Raw genomic sequence first — 23,214 nt, 5'->3', positions numbered from 1 at the left:
TGGTTCAGGATAGCAAGGTGAATCTGAGAGGTCAGAGGAAACCAGGATCACAGGATGTAATAATGAAGGTTTCATGGCCAATGATTTTAATTCACACATGACTTACCATGATTTTCTACACCCAGTAACTACTTGGTGACTGTTAATCTCTAAACACACACACACACACACACACACACACACACACACACACGCACACAGAGTCTTATTTCAGCTTCCTTCCTTGACCTCGTTTCCTTGGAAACCTTCCCATCTCTTTATTCTGCTCCTTCCCCCCAACACACTTTTTTTTTAAATTAATGCTTCTTTAAAACTGTCTGTGGTTCCCAGATACTGCCATGTGTGACAAAAGAAAAAATATATGCACCTAATTCTTGCAGGCTTTTTGTTCCTCTAATCTTCTTCTCTAAGCTGCTTAGTCATTTCTTCTATCAAAAGCATACCTCTTTCATCTCTTACTCTGAACTCTTTATGAAAATCCTATTTTGTGAGTCTTGCCATCCATTCCTTTTCTGATAAGAATTCCATCCAGCCATTGACCTTAGGTTGCTTACCTTGAGCATAGTAGAACTTTGGGACATTGAAGTGTCCCTATGTCATCTGCTGTGGACCCAACCAGGATGCACCAGTCACAGTCTCTCTGGGATCTGGGATTGGTGGATGTCTTAGTCATCGCTGCACCCCTGTTGTGTCTGGCACAGAGAAGGTACTCAGGGAATATTTGCTGAGTTAGCACATGGCAATGGGATTTACATAAGTTTCAGGTAAGATAATGAAACTTTTGACCAAATAGAAAATTTTGGATTTGTGGCCTATCTATGGAAAATATCTCACTTGACTACCTAGATTTTGATTATGCCTAATTGTGGATACTACCCTATGATAATAATCCATTTCAATCAATAGATTAAAGAGATGAAAACACCGAAATTAAGCAAAACTCTAGTGTTAACTGAATGTCAACTTCATTATCTCTTTTGAGCACAGATATCACTTACAAGCAGCTAATGCAGAAACTGCTGCTTTTACTCACAAAGGGATAAGGCAAGGGGAAGTGGAGAAGGTACCATAAATTCAGTCCTGGGAATTCAAAACCTGTGTCTACCAACAGTGGATCAGTAATACAGCCTTTGTGCAGAACAGTGCAGAAAGCACCTAAATTTAACTTAAATGTATTGCTTTTGTTTGCAAATTTCTTTACAAAATCTGAGTCCCATCAGTCATCCCTTGGAATGACCATCTTGATTTATGTGTAATCAGGGTAGTTATCCTTGGGATAACCAACTCTTAGGTGCAAAGCGCTACAAAAAGATGTCAATTTCTGCTTTGGGAATGGGATACATCTTGGGTAACAGCTCAGAAGTGAAGTTTCAGTGCTATCACAACAGGCCACATATCCCTGACACACAACTTGATGGTTTCCTTGTTCCTGTTTCCAAATTCCCAAATATTTTATGAAATCTTTCATGGAAATTCCTTGATCTACAATATTCTTATTTTGCTGCTCATTTGCAATTAATACATCATATATATACCTGGTACATTAAACAAGTATGTCGAAAAAGACATTTTTTTCTCCCAGTATCCCTTTGAATTTATTCAGTGGGACTATTTCTTCTCCTGCTCTGGGCCATCTCCAATATAAGGCAATCTCAAAGCAGTTTGGGCCACATTTAGTTCATTTAAGGTTCTATGGTAACTTTGTTGCAAAATACAATCTTGATCCAGTAGTACCAAATGTCCAGTCCTTGTAGTAACCAACACTCCAAACCGTATTCAAAAATAAGACCCCACACACAAACACCCCTGTCCATACCCCACACGGCAGGGACTGTTAAAATGGTGAACCTAAAGCCAGGAAGGGAAGCGTGGCCAGCTGCTCTCTTTTTTGCTCCCTCCTCCCCCACTTTACTAACTGCTGTTCCTCACTCCCTTTCCCAGCCACGGAGAGAAGAAAGCTGACCCCACAGTGGCTCTGTCCTGTTTGTGCCCCACGTGTGCCTGACGGGACCCATCACAGGTCCTCTGCCCTGACACAATGTGGGAGCAAAGGCTACTTTAAGTAGCCTTTGGACAAAAAGCTGCTTCACTCCTGACTCCAGCTTTTTTAAGCAGGAGTCAGATACTAACCCACTGTAGGAAGCAAAGCAAACTCTCCTAATGGGTCCATTTAATCTCCCTGGCTGAGCTTGAAGTGAAGGCAGGTACCCTTGGGGTACAGGGGGAGGCAGGAGATGCAGAGACACAACAGCTCTCTCCAAAGTCCTCTCACTGGAGCTTCTTCCCCTCATTCCTTTGTATCTCTAGTGGAGGTGAGGGGTTTAAATGGTCTAGTCTGTCTGTAAGCACCTGCTTTGAAATTTCTGGAGAATAGTTTGTCTGCCAACTCACTTGTTTTCTGATATCTAGCCCATGTTGGTGTCTCAATAAAAACTTCCCGTGAAGATCTGGTTGCAACTGTATCCTCAGTACCTAGTTATGAGTAGTATTTTTGAAATAACTCATTGAGTGTTCTGTTTCCATCACCTCCCAATTTGTTGTACTGATAAAATAATAAATATATAACCAATATGCATACATTTACGGTAAAACAAAATGTGCATATTTTCATCATATTGTTCCTGTAGTTCCTTGGATCAAATCAATTCAATTATTTATAAATTCCATGAAATCAGGCCCCAACTTGGTAAAACCAAGTTTGGAACACATGGAGACAATGGTATTTATATTCTTGGGCGGGCACTTACCTCCTCATACATCTCGTCCACTATGTTCCTGAAAGTTAGGTGTAATCATAACTTAACACTATGTACAAAACACTTCCTTGGGAAAATTACTTCATACTTTCAAAATAGAATTTCAGGAATTCATCTCTCCCTATAATGACTCTGACAATGTATTTAGCCAGGAAGTTAACAGCCCTTACAGGTCAGGCAATAGGAGAAGCTTCAGGGAAGACTCTTTAATTTAGAGCAAGGACTCCATTAGAACAATGGCTAAAGTCGGTATGGAATGGACTAGGAATTTGGGGACTTAAATGAAACAAGATGAGAAGTGGTAGACGGCTAAGATCTCCTGCCACCCTCACAAAAATTCTGGCGTTTCCTGAACCCTAGGATCTGTGTATGAGGTTTGAGAACTATATGAATTTTTCTGTTTGAATGTAATTTCTTTTTTTTTTTAAGATTTTATTTATTTATTCGACAGAGATAGAGACAGCCAGCGAGAGAGGGAACACAAGCAGGGGGAGTGGGAGAGGAAGAAGCAGGTTCATAGCGGAGGAGCCTGATGTGCGGCTCGATCCCATAACGCCGGGATCACGCCCTGAGCCGAAGGCAGACGCTTAACCGCTGTGCTACCCAGGCGCCCCTGAATGTAATTTCTAAAATAATAAAACTTCTATTTAATACCTACTTCATATGGTATGGGAATAAAATGATTCATTGGTTTTACTTCCAAATATCCCAGAAAAATAAACAAATGTGTTAAAAAGAAAAATAATATATGTTCAAAAGCATAAATGCAATTCAAGAAAGAAGAAATATGTAATCTTCATGTGATTTTAGACTGGCAAGACTAAGAAATATTTCAAATTTGGGGGAACGTTTATTGTATTTATGGAAAATATAGTCATTGTGAAGTGTTAGATTGAATCGTATGAAATTCTACATTTTCGTCCTACAACAATGTCAGTTTCATATAATTCAACCTAATAGGTAGATAGTTGGAAGCTTTAATTATTAACTTGTAAAAAAACTCCTATAATGTAGAAAATAGTCTTAATACTTTTAAACTAGGTTTCAAATTAATAGAAGTGAATATTTTTTTACTTTAACTGATTTGAATTATCTGATTAAAAATTAATAAGCTGGGGCGCCTGGGTGGCTCAGTCGTTAAGTGTCTGCCTTCGGCTCAGGGCGTGATCCCAGAGTCCTGGGATCGAGCCCCGCATCGGGCTCCCTGCTCCGCTGGGAATCTGCTGCCTCCTATCCCACTCCTCTTGCTTGTGTTCCCTCTCTTGCTGGTTGTCTCTCTCTCTGTCAAATAAATAAAAAAAATCTTTAGAAGAAAATTAATAAGCTAACTGGATGTTAATCATTTTCGTCTCTACCCTGAAAGATCTATGGTTTTATTTTGCTTACCCAGTGTGAGATGTGGCCAAGAGAAGAAGATTTAAAATTGGTTTCAAGAAATTGAAACCAAGAAACATCTGATTTTTGTATTTCTGTGTTTCATAAGTTCCAATTCTACACAAAGTCAGTGATAATATGTATAAGACAGTAACATGAGTAATGTGATTTAATAGCTTGAGAATACATCTTATGTATCCTGAACTCAATCGCTCTGCCTAAGACGGGGTGCAGATGTATATCAGCCGTGCACTTCCAAATTCTATTTCAGAAACATCCTAGTGCCCTCTCCATGGAGCTCCCCTAAATTATGAAATTGTGGTTAACTAGAGTCACAAGCTTAACAGAATGTCCTACCCTCAGCCCAAAGCCATGGCTCTGGAGTCCTCAAAGATGCAGTTGTAACAAGTGATTACCCCCCATGCCATCCATGTCTTCGCTCATTCTCCAGATACTCATTGAGCACCTGCCATGAGGCAGACGCTATTCCAGGTGCTGTTGATAGAGTGAGAAGCAAGACAAACAAGATCTCTGCTCTAGGGGAGCTAACATTCTAATCCTTAGAGATATTCAATCACTCAATCAATAAACAAACAAACAAGAAATATACTAGATAGCAACCAGTACTGTGCAGAGTATTAGAACGGGGAGTTCATGTAGATGAAGTGGACTGGGAAGGCTGCTTTGGGGAGGTGACAGATAAGCTTGATAGAATTTGGCAGGGAGAGGGAATGACAGGAATTCAGGATAAGTCCTAGATTTAGGGTTTAACTTGGTACACTCAAAGTGTGGTCTGAGGACGCGTGGCAATCTGCAAGCTATCACCTCTCCACCTTGGCATAAGCACAGAAACTGAGAGTAACCATTAAGAAATTTTTATAGCAATTTGACAGAAAAAATTTATGCCTATTAAATATAATAATTTTGCATGCCTCCTAAATTTCATTTTGCTACTCATTCATTTTTATTTCACTTTACAAAACTACACATTGGAAAATTTTTAAAACCTCGTTTTCACCAAAGGTAGTGTAAGACACACTGACTTAACTACTTAACCAAGTGGATGGGTAGTGGCTCCATTTTCTGAGATGGGGAAAAGCAGGGCAGGAGCATCTCTGGGAGACAGAAATCAAGTGTGTGTTGTTTGGATCACGCTAGGCTTGAGATGCCCCTTGGGCACCCACGCCATGATGTAGAATCAATCCCTGGATATATGACTCTCATGATGTATAGTAGATCATCGGTATATGAGTTTTGGGGAAAGATCAGGCTTGGAGATATGGGTTTGGAGCCATCAGCATGCAGAAGGTATCTGAAGCTGTGAGATAGGATGAGACCACCTACCTAGGACTAGGAGCTAGCAAAGGAGACTGATAAGGAGCAACTAAAGAAAAAGAAGGAAAACCAATATGGTGTCGTGAAAGCAAACAGAAAAAAAAAATGTTTCAAAAAGGAGAAAGTAGCCATCCTTGTCTAATGCTGCTGAAAGATCAGGTAAGGTAAGAACAGATAAGTGACAACTGGATTTGGCAAATTTGGAGACCCTATAGTAATAGTAATCTCGGTGGAACAGCGAGAACACAAGCCCAATTGGAGTACATTAGCGAAAAAGTGGGTGACAAGGAAATGATCCTGTAACAAAACAAAATTATTTCAACTAGTTTTGTTGTGGTGGGAGTAGAGAGATGCAATGAAGATGGATATGGAGTCGAGGGAGATTTATTCAAGACAGGTTTCATCAAGTATGCAGATGGGAATGTCCAGTAGAGACAGGAAGTTGGTAATGCTGGCATGCATCAGAATGCAATTCAGAATAGCTTTGCCATATTACCAGATAGGAAGTTCTACATAGTAAAATGGGCATTAATAGTAGTAATGGAAATTACATTCCATCTTCATTTCTCTGCAGGATGCTACTGGGGCTCCATACTCAAGGTGAGGAATCAGGATTCACTAAGGCAGTTTGGGATTATAGTAGAGACATTGACATCTCCTTTAGTGCTCCATGGTGAGGAACTGGAAATGGAACGTGCCTGGTTTATTGGGTTTCCATGATATATATTTAACATGTGAATCTAAACAGTTCCATCCTCAAATTATACTGATAGACACCTTCTTTCTCACCCATAGAATTGAAATTGAAACATGTTTGCCATTTTGACAGGAGTACAAAATTTCAAGCTTTGAGCAGAGGCTGATGAATGAAATAGAGTTTCGCTTGGAACGTACCCCTGTTGATGAATCAGATGATGAAATCCAACATGACGAGATTCCCACGGGCAAGTGTATTGCTCCCATCTTTGACAAAAGACTCAAGCATTTCCGGGTTACAGAAGGCTCTCCAGTGACCTTTACCTGCAAAATTGTTGGGATACCTGTTCCAAAGGTAGGGGAAGATGATCAGCCGCTTTGGCCAACCAACAACACAGAACTGTAGACAGTGCCTTCAAGAAAGTCTTATCAGATTCTAGGGAACTGTCTACAGAGGGAATAAAAACCACCACCAGAAAAACTAACAAAGCCCAGATAATTTTACTAAAAAGATACAGTCAGGGATAGGATTGTTAAAAAATGAGGCCAAAAATAAATCAGATTTACGGGTAAGTTAGAATTTTAATAAAAGTTTAAAATAAACTTCTTAGTCATAATCCTCCATTTTGGGCTATTGATTCTCTCAACCACCAAACTCACCAAATTGGTATTTTTCTTTTTCTTGAACACTTAGTGAATACCCACAAAGTGCCTGTTGTTGCACGAATTGAGTCATATTTGTATCATTACTATTAGGTTGGTAAATGCTGAAAATGTCATATCGTTATCACTGGCTGCAGAAAAATCTTATGAGTCACCAGAATTTTTTGGCAGTCAGCTGAAAGAAGGATTTACACCCTGTATGGTTGTGGTAGGGGATCTCTCCACTCCACTTTCACAAACATTAGCATGGTGTTATCATGTATGCTTAGGTAACCAGGAAATGTGGAGGAGAACAGCTGCAGCCAGTACTTTAACCCCCCTGTCTTTGAGAGATCTCCTTGGTACATGCAGAACTCAACATGAAAAATATATTTATTTAAATGTTAGCCAGATGAGAAATTTAGCAAGTGAATCCTGGCCTCTTCCCACTTGGTATAATAAACCATACTATCCTTTCAAGTAGGGTGAGCTATTGTAGACCCTGAGATGTGTGACTGCAGAAGACTTGAGCTTGTAAATAGGATAATGGGGAAAAAAATTCAGGCATCTGGTTTTCATTATTTTGCCTCTGAAGACATGTCCGGTCCTTGGGGTGACTTTTTAAGTGATTATGAAGTACAATAAAAAGAGCCAAAAGCTTTATCTCAATCCTAAATTACGCAGAATTTTTGATTTAAGTATCATGTCTGTACAAGTACAGGAGCAAAAACAGTCATTTTTAAAATATTTCTTTTCGAACTGCTTTATAAGGGATGGGGCACTTGTAGAGATGGCAATCAGCCCTTGTCTCATCCTACTCCCTACTTTATTATCCTCAAAAGATGTGCAGAACAGTATATGTTCTCCTTGATTATCTTTCATTGCAGGTTTACTGGTTCAAAGATGGGAAGCAGATTTCAAAGAGAAATGAGCACTGCAAAATGAAGCGAGAAGGAGATGGGACGTGCTCTCTGCACATCGACTCCACCACCAGTGATGACGATGGCAACTACACCATCATGGCTGCCAACCCCCAGGTGGAGAAGCAGGGTTCTGCGCTGTGCTACACCCTGAGGAAGGAGCACTGATGTCATTGTGAATGAGACCTTGAGAAGTGCGAGTTACTAAGGATTGCTGAGGAAAATGAATGAGAAGCATTGTGATTGTGTGTAACCAGAGCACAGTATCACAGCTTGAAAGACCAGTTAGCCACTGATGGGTCGCTCAACCTTTGAGCCTTTGTCAAAGGACATTAGTAGTATCTGTTCACTATGTCCCAGATGTATTGGGCTAAATCTTATGTTTATCAACTCATTGACTGTTTTGAAGAGTCTATAAATCATTCTATCAAAGAATGATTTGTTGTTTAGCTCTTTAGAGAATTAACAAATTACTCCAAAAAAGCTCGCAAATAATCCTCGAATTCATAATGTCCTTTTTTTTTTTTTTTGTAAAAGTTGGAAAGCCATAATCTTTCACTTTTCTTTTCTGAATGAGATCAAGGGTCAAGACCTAAAATTCTCCTAAAAGATATGGCAGAATAAATACCTTCAACTACTATTAGAATACAAAATATAGAACTATAATTTCTACTCTCACCCACTCCCCTTCTTAAAATGTTAGTTTTGAGGATAGTCTCTATTAAGAAAAGTATAAAATACTTGGCCATAGTCTCTGCATGTGGCTGCAGATAATGTTCAGTGCACAAGAATTCAAATTTTATTTTTTAATATTTGTGTTCTGTTTATTTCTCAGCTCAAAATGAAAGTCATCATAATATTCTTTAAACTCCCCCCGTGGAATACTAACAATGATTTAAGGAGTCGTACTTCATTGTTTCCATTCCCCACCCCCAAGTTTTCTTTCTCATAATAGTTAGCCAAAAGATTCATAATTGTTCCAGTCCACAAAAATTTATATAAATTGAAAAAATGGGGAATTCTCTTATTTTTAATTCATTTTTGTTTCTCAGGGGAGAATCAGCTGTTCTGGACACTTGATGGTACAAAGTTTGCCCATTCGCAGTCGACTAACTGGTCAGTCTCACAGGTAAAGACAGTAAGGGGCTTCTCTAGCTCCTCCCAAGCACCCACCTACCACAATGAGCATCAAAGTGTTGGGTCTACAGATTATTACTTGAAGTGTAGTCCTGCACCTGCAGCATCAGCATCCCTTGGGAGCTTGCTGCGGATGTGGAATCCCAAGCCCCACCCCAGACCTACGGGATCAGAAAGTACATGTTACTAAGATCCCCAGGTGATTTACAAGCACATTAACTTGGAGACACACTGGTCTGTCAAACACTCTTGATGGCTCAAAATGCATAACTATCAGTAGCTCTTGTGCAGATAATATATAAACCAGGGTCTTTTAATTAAATTACCTTATTTTCTTCAATAAAACAGAAACTGCTAATGGTTATATGTCTATAGATTGCATATTTTTGTTTGTTGTTGTCCCCAGTGTAACAATTGCCTCTAACAGAGCAATTGGCTTTCTTCCTCTCTCATTTTACTAACCACTAAGAATTAAGAGCCTGGCTTCCCCTTGAGTCTTATGGTGCCACAAGGTCTTAGCAAAGCATTCCATAACTGCTGACATGGATGAATTATATTTGACTTAACCAAAGGGGCAAAAATAGTGACCCATGTTTCAGATACAGTATTTCATCACTGCTGGAACTATACCTTCTTCTTCATTTTTTTCCCCTTCAAGAACAGCTGGTACTGTTGGTCAGTCTTAACTAGTTTAAGTTCATGATCATCTTTAATGGTCTGCCATAATTTATAGCCGGGTTAAATTTTTATTAGTCAGAGACATGGGGATTGCAGCTGTCTTGTTCTGGGTAATAAACAGGACTTGTCTGTTGGCTCTCATTTGAGATTCGGCTTGAATACTGATTTATTTGTTTATTTTGAAACTTTTGAACAACTGGTCAAAGCCAAGGCAAGGGGAGCTGAGCCACTTAACCCGGAATGACTTCAGAGAGAAAGAAGCTAAAGCCTGTTTATTTGATTACAGATCGCATAAGATAATCCTACAGTGTATGAGATGCTTACCACCTTGCTTTTTACATAAGCTTCACACCATTATTTATTATTTTATTATTTGTTTACAGTCCAGCAACCTCCTCCCCCACAGCCCCCAAAGTACCTGTTCTCTAGGAGCTATAGCCATGCCTCAGTGCTTGCTGTTGTAGGTTTATAGATCGGTTTCTATGTCTAATGCCTGAACATGCTTGTTTTTATAGAGGAAGGTCCCGAGTACAAGAAAGAGACAAAGAGCCCCTACAGGAACGCTTTTTCCGACCATATTTCCTGCAGGCTCCTGGGGATATGGTAGCTCACGAGGGGCGCCTCTGTCGGCTGGACTGTAAGGTAGACTCTAATACTCATCCCGATTCCAGAATCTGTTCCCATTTTGCATTCGTTTATTCTCGTTTGTATTTGTTTTATGTTTTGTTTAGAGAAAGGGGGGCTGGGGAAAGGAGAGAGATCACTTCTTTTCTCACAAAGCTTTTGCAAGGCATTTAATACCAGACAAAAGAATTTGATGAGATGTTCAAGGCTTTATACCTTACTAAAATTACTTTGGTGTTGTATCAAGTTAACTCTGCATTTGTAAAAGACAACCGAAGAAGTGATATAATTCAGACATTTAGCCTGATTTTTGCATCCTTGAAGTGAATTTCTGTGATGTATAGATTTCGAAAAAATTGTAGCCATGAAAAGATGGCTCTGAGGTGGTTTACGAAAACGGAAGTTGGTTTCTCATACTAATCAACACCCACCAGCTTCAGCTACTCTGCATTCTAATTCTTCAACCAGAAACTGTTCAGCTGAGCAGCGTGGATATCTCTCAGTATGAAGAGAAACTTAAGTCACCTCTTCGACTCCAGACAAAGATGCAGAATGCTATGGAAGTTTTAGATGCTAATTAGTAAAGGCTTGAGCTGAAACACTGATAGAGTCCACTTCTCTAGGTAGTTCTTACTCTGCCAAGGGCTGCCTAAATAATATTTGGGATTTATTGTTACTTCTTCCACCCTAAACCCTAAAAGATAGCCATTCCAGGTCCCATCTCTAGAGATTCTGACTTAATATAGTAAGTAGACATTGGGATTTTCAAATGCTCCCTATGTGATTATAACACACGGCAAGGTTTGAGAACTCTAGTTTAATGTCTGCCCTCTCCTCGCTTGCCTCTTGCTTATCAGGTATGTAAGCAACATTATCATCTGTGAAACTGGCTCTGCAGGCCAATTTATCTATTCATTTTGTTTTTTATTTCTTATTTAATCTAAAATATAACCATCACCTGAATTGGGGTCAAAAATACTATACAGTTTAAATTAATGCGGCCATTCATCCAGCCCCTCTTGTCCTGATGCCCCTGCAGAGAGGTTTCTCTCCACCTCATGTTTTTTCTCACTATCTATTTGGTGCTAGACAAGGATGAAGAATTCAGCCACCAAATAAATCTGCCTGTCACCGGTCTGTCATTTGCCTCAGCTGTCCTCTTGTTTGTTAGGTGAGTGGCTTACCGCCCCCAGAGCTGACGTGGCTGCTCAATGGCCAGCCGGTGCTACCAGACGCCTCCCACAAGATGTTGGTCAGGGAGACCGGCGTCCACTCTCTGCTCATTGACCCGCTCACTCAGCGTGACGCGGGGACCTATACATGCGTCGCTACCAACAAAACCGGACAGAATTCCTTTAGTCTGGAGCTCACTGTAGTAGGTAAGGTTTGTTTCTGGGACCCCCAAACATAACTCCCTTTAAAGTTATTGCCCAAATAGGCACAGCCTCTGACAGAATTCCTTAGTCCTTTGCTCCGCCAAGTTTCATCTCAGTTTCTCCTTCATTGTAGTAAGGGCCATATTTCCTACATTGCTTTCAAAGATCTATCAGTGAAAACATAATGTGGTATCTTGTGCATATATGCATGCAATAAATGGGAGCCATTGTAATAGCTAATTAATCAATTAATTAGTATATTGACTTCCACTAAATTCAAGTCACTTGCCCTACAGTTCATCACTCCTGGAACACACCAGGATCCTGCCCCTCCCCCAAGCTTCCATCCCTTCCCTTCGCTGATCCTTCTACCTGGAATGCCCTTCTTTGCCTAGGAACCTCCTCCTCGGTCTCTAAGGCTTAATTCAAATGTCACCACCAAGGCACATCCTCCTCTGTTTCCATAGCTCTTACAAAAGGAGAGACTCCTCAGGGCACTTGCGGCCTTCCATGGAACTGTTATCTCCTTTGCCTTCCTGAAGAGGCTGTAAGCTTCTAAATCAGACACTTGGTTGATACCCGCCCTCCAGCCAGAATTAGATTTCAGAATATACGAATTCTAGTGCTGAGCTTTCTCCCGTGTGTGGCCCTTACCGGAAACTGGGGGGCTTCGGCATGCTATCCTCTCTATAGGCTAGTGGCTGCCTGCCCCATATATCTTTTTCTCTTTCTCACTCTTAATTTTCTCTTACCCAACAGAGTAGGAAAAGCTTATCCTGCAAGGAAATATTGATTACAAGCTTTTACTTTTTCCCCAATATTTTGCTAATATCGACCCTGGAATCCTGAAATATGAGATATCTTTGCCTTATCTGCTTCTGGCCCTCCCCCCCAAAAAAATGCCTCCTTCGGAAGCATAATTTGTGTGTGTGTGTGTGTGTGTGTTTTTAAGTAGTGTATTTCTGGGGTGCCTGGCTGGCTCCGAGGAGAGTGCGACTCTTGATCTCAGGGTCATGAGTTCAAGCCCCACGTCCAGCGTAGAGATTACTTGAATAAATAAAACTTTATTAAAAAGGAGTGTACTTCTTTTCTGTAGCTATAAACTTCTTCAAAATAAAAGTTGAGGGGAAATGAATATATCTTCTACAAAATCAACTCCTCTAGAAAAGAAAAAAGATAGATTCAGTATATAAAATCTGTTGTTTCTCAAAATTTACTGCTGGGAATAAAAGAGCCTCCTTAAATTCCACACCCACCATTCGCGTCCCCCGTGTGCAAACCAGATCCTGGAGTGTTGTCTCTCATACAATATGCAAAGACCTTCCCTCATTCCCTTTTTCATCACTTGCGGAGCTTTTATCAAAGCAATGATCTTCCTTAGAGGTATGAGAAGGGTTCTGAAGAGGAGGTGAGGTGGGTGGGTGCCCACTCTGTTAAATTCCAGAGTTGTAATGACTTTGAAGCATGAACCCCAAGGTGCTCACAATTCAAACAAGAATGGACCTTCTCTCATTCAGCCAAAGAGGTGAAGAAAGCCCCCGTGATCCTGGAGAAACTGCAGAACAGCGGAGTTCCGGAAGGCCACCCAGTGAGGCTGGAGTGCCGGGTGATAGGCATGCCACCACCTGTGTTCTACTGGAAGAAGGACAACGAGACCATCCCTTTCACCCGAGAGAGGATTAGGTACAGCCTGCTCCCACGTTCAAAGGGACTTCCAAGCTCAGGGGGACTTACTGGGCACCAAGATAAGTCTGTCATCTTTTCAATTTGGCTTCTTTCACTCAGTATGATGCGTTTGAGTTTCATTCCTGTTATTGTGCGTATCAAGAATGTATTCCTTTTTGTTCCTAAAAGGCAGTCCATGGTTATGGATGTCCCACAGTTTCAAAACCTTAATTTTTTTCAGGATTAATTAGCAGGGTTGTTTTTTTTTTTAATTTTAAACTCAGTTTTGTTAACATACAGTGTTATATTAGTTTCAGGTGTACAATATGGTGATTCAACAATTCTATACATTACTCAGTGCTCATCAGGGTACATGTACTCTTAGTCCCCTTCACCTGTTTCACCCATCCCCCCATCCACCTCCCCTCTGGTGACCTGTTTGTTCTCTATAGTTAAGAGTCTGTTTTTTGGGTTCTCTCTTTTTTCCCCTTTGTTCCTTTGTTTTTTCTTAAATTCCACATATGAGTGAAATGATATGATATTTGTCTTTTTCTGACTGACTTATCTCATTTAGCATTATATTCTCTAGATCCATCCGTGTTGCTGCAAATGGTAAGATTTCATTCTGTTTTATGGCTGAGTAATATCCCTCCGTGTGTGTACACACACACACACACACATGCACATATATATCTTCTTTATCCATTTATCTGTCGATGGACACTTGGGTTGCTTCCATATCTTGGCTATTGTAAATAATGTTGCAATAAACATGAGGGTGCATATTATCTTTTTAGATTGGTATTTTTATTTTCTTTGCATAAAAACCCAGTAGTGGAATTATTGGATCATATGGTGATTCTATTTTTAATTTTTTGAGGAGCCTCCATACTGTTTTCCATAGTGGCTGCGCCAGTTTGCATTCCCACCAAGAGTGCATGGAGGTTCCTTTTTCTCCACATCCTTGTCAACACTTGTTGTTTCTTGTGTTGATTTTAGCCATTCTAACAGGTGTGAGGTGACATCTCATTGTAGTTTTGATTTGCATTTCCCTGATGATAAGTGATGATGAGCATCTTTTCATGTGTCTGCTGGTCGTCTGAGTCTTCTTTAGAGAAATGTCTGCTTGTGTCTTCTGCTCATTTTAAAATTGGATTATTTTGTGTGTGTGTGCGTGTTGAGTTGTATTAAGTTCTTATATATTTTGGATACTAACTTTTTATCAGATATGTCATATGTAAATAATCTCCTATTCAGTAGGTTCTCTTTTAGCTTTGTTGATTGTTTCCTTTGCTGTGCAGAAGCTTTTTATTTGGATGTAATCCCAATAGTTTTTTTTTTTTTTTTTTGCTTTTGTTTCCCTTGCCTCAGGAGGTATATCTAGAAAAATGTTGCTATGGCTGATGTCAGAGAATACTGTCTGTATTCTTTTCTAGGATTTTTATGGTTTCAGGTCTCACATTTAGGTCCTTGATCCATTTTGAGTTTACGTTTGTGTCTGGTGTAAGAAAGTGGTCCAGTTTCATTCTTTTGCATGTAGCTGTCCTGTTTTCCTAATGCCATTTGTTGAAAAGACTGCCTTTTTCCCATTGTGTATTCTTGCCTCTTGTGTCAAAGATTAATTACCATACAATTGTGGGTTTATTTCTGGGCTCCCTATTCTGTTCCATTGATCTATTGTTCTATTTTTGTGTCAGCATCGTACTGTTTTGATTACTACAGCTTTGTAGTGTAATTTTTAATTTGGGATTGTGATACTTCCAGTTTTGTTTTTCTTTTCAAATTGCTTCAGCTATTTGTGGTCTTTCGTGGTTCCATATAAATTTTAGGATCATTTTTTCTAGTTCATTGAAAAATGCCGTTGGTATATTGATAGGGATTGCATTAAATCTGTAGATTGCTTTGGGTAGTATGGACTTTTTTTTTTTTTAGATTTTATTTATTTATTTATTTATTTGAGAGAGTGATTGCACTAACAGGGGGAGCAGCCGAGGGAGAGGGAGAAGCAGGATCCCTGCTAAGCAGGGAGCCTGATGTGGGGCTCAATCCCAGGACCCTGGGATCATGACGTGAGCCGAAAGTAGATGCTCAACTGACTGAGCCACCCAGGCACCCCTAGTATGGGCATTTAACAGTATTGGTTCTTCCAACCCATGAGCATGGAATATTTTTCCATTTGTTTGTGTCATTTTCAATTTCTTTCATCACTGTTTTATCAATTTCTTTCATCAGTGTTTTATAGTTTTCAGAGTACAGATCTTTCACCTCCTTGATTAAGTTTATTCCTAGGTATTTTATTATTTTTGGTACAACTATAAATCAGATTGTTTTCTTAATTTCTCTTTCTGCTGCTTCATTATTAATATATAGAAATGCAATGGGAGGGGGCGCCTGGCTGGCTCAGTCAGTGGAGCATGTGACTTTTGATCTTGGGGTTCTGCGTTCAAACCCCACATTGGGTGTAGAGCTTACTTTAAAAAGTATTAAAAAAAAAAGAAAAGAAAAGAAAGAAAGAAATGCAACAGATTTCTGTATATTGATTTTGAAGCCTGCAGCCTTACTGACGTCATTTATCAGTTCTAGTAGTCTCTAGGGTTTTCTATTTATATTATCATGTCATCTGCAAATAGTGAAAATTTTACTTCTTCCTTACAAATCTGGATGCCTTTTATTCCTTTTTCTTGTCTGATTGCTGTGGCTAGGGCTTCCAGTACTATGTTGAATAAAAGTGGTGAGAGTGGACGTCTTTGTCCTAGGGGAAAAGCTTTCCATTTTTCACCATTGAGTGTGATGTCTGCTGTGGGTTTTTCACATAAAGTCTTTATTATGTTGAGGTATATTCCCTCTAAACCTACTTTGTTGAGAGTTTTTATCATGAATGAATGTTTATTTTGTAAAGTGCTTTTTCTGCATCTATTGAAATGATAATATGGTTTTTGTCTTTTCTCTTGCTTATGTGATATATCACATTGATTGATTTACGAATATTAAACGACCCTTGCAACCCAGGAATAAACCCCACTTGGTCATGGTGAATTTTTTTAACGTATTGTTAGATTCAGCTTGTTAATATTCTGTTGAGGATTTTTGCATCTGTGTTCATTTGAGATATTGGCCTGCAGTTTTCTTTCTTTTTTCCTTTCTTTCTTTCTCCCTTTCTTTCTTTCTTTCTTTCTTTCTTTCTTTCTTTCTTTCAAATGTCTTTATCTGGTTTTGGTTTCAGGGTAATGCTGGCCTCATAGAATGAATTTGGAAGGCTTCCTTCCTCTTCTATTTTTTGGAATAGTTTAAGAAGAATAGGTATTACCTCTTCTTTAAATGTTTGGTAGAAGTCACCTGTGAAGTCACTTGGTCCTGGACTTTTGTTTGTTGGGAGTTTTTTGCTTCCTGATTCAATTTCACTGCTGGCAGCTGGTCTGTTCAAATTTTCCATTTCTTCCTGATTCAGTATTGAGAGGTTACATGTTTCTAGGAATTTACCCATTTCTTCTAAGCTGCCCAATGTTAGCATGTATTTTTCTATAATACTCCTTTTTAATCCTCTGTATTTGTGTGGTGTTGGTTGTTATTTCTCTTCTTTCATTTCTGATCTTGTTAAAACTTTAATTTTTAAGTTTAAAAATGTATAAGGAATTTGTGAAGATCCTGCATATTTTTTGTCACATATTTTCAGTCATATTAGTACCTAGGAAACCCCTTTGACAGTAAAAAGCTAAAATAAAATAAAGCAAAAGAAAACATTAAGGCAGTAACTCATTTTCTATCCATCATGACTTGGTTATTTTTAAAGTAACTAAGGATCCAGTTTCCAGAAGTCAATGCCTTGTTAGATTTCCATTAATCAAACTTATCTTTGCTGTTTTGGTTTTATGCCACGAGAGGGCAAGCAAACAAAAGCAGCTTGTGTACAAAAGTTTCTACTGAGAATTATTTCTTCACAGTAAACTGAATTTGTCCCAAGGGCTGTTGTAGCTGTCAAACTTTATAGAATTTTGGCATCTAAGAAGTCTACATATATATAGATCAAGATTTTTCTCTGGTAAAACTTAGGCAAGCACAGAAAATATTCTTGAGTTAGCGCTTCAGTCTAAATTAATGTAACATGTTGGGGTGCCTGGCTGGCTCAGTCAGTATAACATGCCACTCTTGATCTTGGGGTCATATGATTTCAAGCCCCATGTTGGGTATAAAGTTCATTTAAAAAAAATAATAATTAACATGTTAAACTCAGCCTGAAGTTTTAGTGTAATTACCCAAGATGCAATATTCAGCCAAGGGTGAGAACTACTGATGTGGAGGAAACAGAAGGAATTTGCCCCTGAACTGTGCTAAACTAAATGCTGCATATGCCCAATTGGTTACATTAAGAAATAATCCCTCTATGCTAACAGTACATCCATCCCTGGACTCTCATTTTGGTCTCCCTTCTTACAGCTTCCTAGCAAAGTTCTTGTTGAAATGTCCAATCTGGTTTGGAAGAGAGATTTTTCTGGACTTTGGTTGTGACACGTGGGGGCCCCTTTGGTGGGGAGTACAACTCCAAACGTGGGGAGGGTAAGAACAGATCTCAGCCTGGGCTGCCAACCCTCACCTGGGCCTCATGAGGTTAACCTCACTAGGTTAACTGCTGCTCTTTCGTGACTCCTTTCCACTTTTCAGTTTGCCTTTGATAATTGCTTTAAGCTGATTGCCGCATCCCTCCCCATAAGGTCAGGGAGGAGAGGGGATGTACTGCACAGCTGGGTTTGCCCCAAGAGTTCCTCTGAGCCCTGCACTGCTCAAGGCCTTTCCTGCCTTCAGGTACGGCACAGATATGTTCTCTTTTTTCTCCAGTATGCACCAGGACACAACAGGGTATGTCTGCCTCCTCATTCAGCCAGCCAAGAAATCCGACGCTGGGTGGTACACGTTGTCAGCCAAGAATGAAGCTGGCATCGTGTCGTGCACCGCGAGGTTGGATATATACGGTAATGTCCTCAGTTAAACGTCTGGTGTGATAGACAGCTTAAAACAATCTTTTTAAGGATAGGCGTAGTGTGTTTCCATAACTGCATTGGTGGGGTTATATTTTAGTACTTAAGCGATGGATTTTTAAAATCATTTCATCCCAGTCACCTCAGGGCTTTTGTACACTTTTGTAGTTTCCTATGAGCTCAAGCTTCTTCAAGCAATGTCCTGTAATGTTAGGAATTACAGCTATTTCAGAGTTTAACTGTGTTTGTGCTTCTGATCACTTAACATCTCACGCTGTCTCCTTAATACCATGAGCCACCCACTAGAACTCCCTCCCCACTGCCTGTCATTCCCCCCCAGACATACCTCCACCCTGAAGAATTTTCCTGTCCCCATTCATCTGTTAATTCATTCCACAAATATTTATTGTGCCAATCCCATAACCAGACTAATAATAGAGAGCTGTCCTAATAATAATATCAAATGATGTTTCTATGATGACTTGTAATTTACAGAATGGTACCCTTAGACCCTTCCAAACAATTATTGCAATTGTTGTCACCCTCATTTAAATTCTGAAGAAACTGAGATGCAGGAAGTTTAAGTGTCTATAGCCAGGATGCAAATCTAGGTTTTTGTATCACTCCTTTGAGCCATGTTTCTAATTTTCAAAAGAATTTAACAAGTTAATCTTTATTTATGTACTCTACTCCTCTCCTCTATGCTTTTGACATTAACTGGTATTTTTGGAGACATATTCCTTAATCCAAAAAGGTGATTCTTTTTTCTCCCCTCTCCTTTAAAATTTTTTAAAAAATAATTCAACAATTAATAAATTTCTTATTCATTACTGGTTTAACATGATTAACAGAATAACAAATAAGAGTCACTATGTCTGGAACCTGAGGTCCCTGCTATTCAAAGGTGCATACTAGGTATACTAGGTATACCCCTGGGTATACCATACAGGAGGGGCCTTGGCCTACCATTTTTCCCTAGGTCTAATATTTGGGAGAAATATATAGCTTTCTGATTATTTTCCCTTATCCTTGGATTTGAAGTTCAACTGTGAGGAACGCTGACTTTAACGTACTTTCCCCTTGTGAGGGGGTGGGGAGAGAGGACATCGATATATTTAACCTAGGTTAAGTCCCCTATCCGTTTCATCTACTTCTCCGTGTCAGAGGGAAATAGCTCTCCAACTAAGAAACTCAGTACCAATAAGCCCTGAAACTGATCAGTCTTGTCCCAATCCTGCTCTCCACTTCCCAGTTCAATTTTCTGGACTTACTCCTCCCAGGCTCCTGCCTTGATTGAGCACCACCAACAATAGGGGGTGCTGTTTCCTCGATTGGGACCTGGGAGTGGAGGAGGGGATGGAGGACTTGGCTAAAATCAATCCCGCACCCCCTCACCACCTCCACCACCACTTCCTGTCTACGGAACGGGGAAGCAGGTGGGCTCCCCTCTCTCATCCGAAGTAGGGCTTCTAATAGAAGCAATTACAGTAGTCTGGTTAAGAGCTCTGGAGCAGAGACCTGACCATTCACAGCGGCCTTACTGAGTGCCTTCTCTTCAGTGAAATCACTAGACGTTTTGTCCTCACTTTTGTACCTTTCAAAACTTGATTTTATCAATCCATTCAGAGGTATTTAGACTCTAAAAAACTGATTCAAAATAATGAAATCAACAAAGGTCCAATTTATAAACGAGAATGTTAAATAGGTCCATAGCTTTGTAGGACCCAGAGCATCCGTGTTCCCCACCTGGTGCTCCCCCTTCTCCACATTAAGTCCCTGGAAGCCTAATCAGAAGACTGCCTGGTAATTTTCAAATCAGACACAACAGCAGGGACAAAGCAGTTTGGATGGATATTTCATTCAGGCCATGTTCAAGCCTAAGGATCATCTCTGCTTAAAAAAACAAAACAAAACAAAAAACCTCCTTTAGACAGTGCTTAGACATGGAAATTCTAACATATTCTCTTTTGTCCCTGAACCGTGGTTGATCGCATCTCTGTTACTTTTCAGTCTTCTTGCTGTAACATTAGAACCTGATTAGGGTGGTGGTAGGTAGTGGCTAATTAATGATTAGGGTGTGGGGTAGGTACTTCTCAGAGGTCTGGACTTATCTTTTGGCTTCTATTACCTCAGGTTTCTTGTCTCTACCTTCTGAGGTACCTGCCCTTGAGAGCCTAACAGCTCTTTCTACACTGCCCTTGGGAGACCCCGTGCTAGGTCAGTGAGAGGGGACATAAGAAGAGATGTTTTGACAAATCGACCTATGCAGCTACTCTTAAAAAAAAAAAAAGATTTCATTTATTTATTTGAGAGAGAGAGCACGAGAGTGGGGGCGGGGGGTGAGGGGCAGAGGGAGAAGCAGACAGCAGACTCCCCACTGAGCAGGGAGCCGGATGCGGGACTCATCCCAGGACCCTGCGATCATGACCCAGAAGGCGGATGCTTAATCTTCTGAGCCACCCAAGTGCCCCCCTATACAGCTACTCTTTTTTTTTTTAAGATTTTATTTATTTATTTATTTGAGAGAGAGAGAGAGAGAGAGACAGCCAGCAAGAGAGGGAACACAAGCAGGGGGAGTGGGAGAGGAAGAAGCAGGCTCCCAGTGGAGGAGCCCAACATGGGGCTCGATCCCAGAACGCCAGGATCATGCCCTGAGCCCAAGGCAGACGCCCAACGACTGAGCCACCCAGGTGCCCCGCTATACAGCTACTCTTATAGTCCCAGATCGTGGGTTTTGGAATTAGGAGCGTAAGGGATCGCCAGCCCAGTTTGCCTATTCCTAGCAGGGAAGGAGAGATTTTATTATTCTTTTGCAAATGACGCATTTCAGACCCAGATATGTTTCATAGCAAGTGTTGGAATGAGGACAGAATACACCCCTACAGTGTACCCACTCGACTGCATTCCTTTGATTGTAACATGTTATTTGGTCCATTTTCCAGCTCAGTGGCACCAGCAGATCCCACTGCCCATGTCCGTCCGGCCCAGCGGCAGTCGCTACGGATCTCTCACCAGTAAAGGACTTGACATTTTCTCTGCCTTCTCCTCCATGGAAAGCACAATGGTGTATTCAAGCTCTTCTCGGAGTGTAGTGGAGAGTGATGAACTTTAGGAATGTCTGGATGCCTGCTGTGTAAGGGGGCAGACTGGAGGGGGATGGAGGACAAGCCAGACACAGTGGTTTCCAAGCAACTGGATTTGAGTAAGTTCCCATGCTGCTGGACCCGTGGCAAACAAGTGCTTTGAATTAAGTCAGCTGGGTTCTCTTGCAGTCTCAGATGGGGGAAAGACGTAGGGCTGTGCCTTTTAAAGATTCCAACAAAAATATGAGAAGACGATACAGATGAACCAAAGATGTCATGAAGTCATCCACTGCTTTGGGAAAAAGCTAGTATTCTCCCCTGCCCCCTGCTATGTTAGGGATATTTAGGCCCTACTAGGAGCAATGAGGGGCCATATGCTTGGGCTGAAAGGAGTTAGACAGTAGTGACCTTAGGTATCACTAACTCACCAAACAATGCAAAGGGAAAAGGTGGGGAGGTCTATGTTACCTTTCATCAATTACACCCATAGCTGTAGTTTTGATGGATTCATTTAATCAGCTTCTACTTAGCCTTAAGAGATCGTGCCATACAACTCACAGACGTGGAGACACACTTTTGATTTACTTATCCTGAGTGTACTGAGCCACATTATAAGGCGCCAAAATGTGCTTGAGACACAAAAAAATCCACTGAGACACTCAATATTGCACAGTGCGCTTCTTCTATAGCCAAAACAAGGCCCCATCAGCCTGTCTGCTCCATTTTCTTTTGGATATAATGGTGAGTGGTTTTTCTTTGTGAATTTATACATCCCTAAATTCTAGAACTAAAAGGTTGTTAGTAAACCAACCAGAGAAATCTTCTGTGGGGTCACTTTTAAAACTACTAGCTTCAATTGCCACTTGCAAAATATGCAAGAGTCGTCATCATCTGTCCCTCTTCTCTCCCCAAAAGTCTGGAAGTGTATGAATGAGGCAGTGAGGGAGGAAGAGATGCGAACGAGGAGAGGAAGTGATGGGAGAGTGTAGTTTTTCACTTGCCCTAGAAGAGCAGTGGGTGTGGAAGGAGACATCTTTAATAGGTATGAACTGTTTTTCAGATAATTAATTTTCATTTTCAATATAGAAAACATCATGCTAACCAGGAAAGTGGGAGGAAAGGGAAATATGCATCTTTGTTCTAACCTACCCATTCAAAACCTGCCTCTTAACTTAAGCCATCTTTAGACATAAGTTCACTGCGATTATCCCCAGCGCCTAGAAGAGTGCTTAGCACCACGTAGACATTCAATAGATATTTGTTGGATGAATGAATCTTACATTAGAGAAATCTGCAATTCACACAGCAGTCCAAAAATTGCCCTGGGAATGGTCCTCACAGCACAGCTTGCTCCAGACTCACCTGTGAAGTGAATTGGAGGTGTCTGTTAACCAATTCCCTTGTGCCCAGGTGTCTGGTGGTCTCTGAGCCAGGCACCCTCAGCTGGCATCTTACTCGAATGAATAAATAGTTGTTGTTTAGAGAGGCTTGAAATTTTCTTCACTTCAAGACAAGGATTTCCAGTATAAAAATAAATTCATTCACTCAAAAAAAAAATCATTTGTGTGTCTACTCTGTATAAGATGCTATGCTAGAGCCTTATGAATAAGACACAGTCCCTGACCTCAGGGAGCTGACAATCTAGTAGGGGAGGTAAGATGTAAGGCATAAAGAGTGCTGCTTTTGGGGGAAAAAATCTATTCTTTATCAAATAGACATTTCTAGTACTTTTCACCCTATATTTTTTATGACTCTAAAATCATCTTAATATTTTCAATCTTTATTCCTTAATGAAACAAAATGCCACAGGTTACATCATTAAGAAATACAGGTTTCAGTCAGTTATGCAGTGAAATTATTAGATTTGGTTTCCTTTTTTTCATGTATTCAGGAACAATAGTAAAAATACAGGCAACTGTAATGAAATAGTATACGTTTCATGTAGAATGCATCCT

The 23,214-nt window shown here is 40.3% G+C and overlaps 1 protein-coding gene across 2 annotated transcripts in view; it reads left to right on the top strand.

Annotated features, from left to right (window-relative positions):
• MYPN (myopalladin) overlaps positions 1–21,288 on the top strand; it is a 72,541-nt gene extending 51,253 nt beyond the window's left edge. For both annotated transcript variants that reach the window (XM_008695942.1, XM_008695943.1), the window contains exons 12-19: positions 6,295–6,516; positions 7,691–7,840; positions 8,776–8,852; positions 10,054–10,180; positions 11,334–11,541; positions 13,056–13,221; positions 18,037–18,170; positions 21,119–21,288. In XM_008695942.1, the coding sequence (XP_008694164.1) occupies positions 6,295–6,516; positions 7,691–7,840; positions 8,776–8,852; positions 10,054–10,180; positions 11,334–11,541; positions 13,056–13,221; positions 18,037–18,170; positions 21,119–21,288 (1,254 nt within the window). The remainder of the gene's footprint in view (positions 1–6,294; positions 6,517–7,690; positions 7,841–8,775; positions 8,853–10,053; positions 10,181–11,333; positions 11,542–13,055; positions 13,222–18,036; positions 18,171–21,118) is intronic.
• Positions 21,289–23,214: the final 1,926 nt, after the last annotated feature.

The sequence above is a fragment of the Ursus maritimus genome, unplaced genomic scaffold, assembly GCF_017311325.1.
Source record: "Ursus maritimus isolate PB19 unplaced genomic scaffold, ASM1731132v1 scaffold_7, whole genome shotgun sequence".
Classification (NCBI taxonomy): Eukaryota; Metazoa; Chordata; class Mammalia; order Carnivora; family Ursidae; genus Ursus; species Ursus maritimus.
This window is presented reverse-complemented; position numbering and strand designations above follow the sequence as displayed.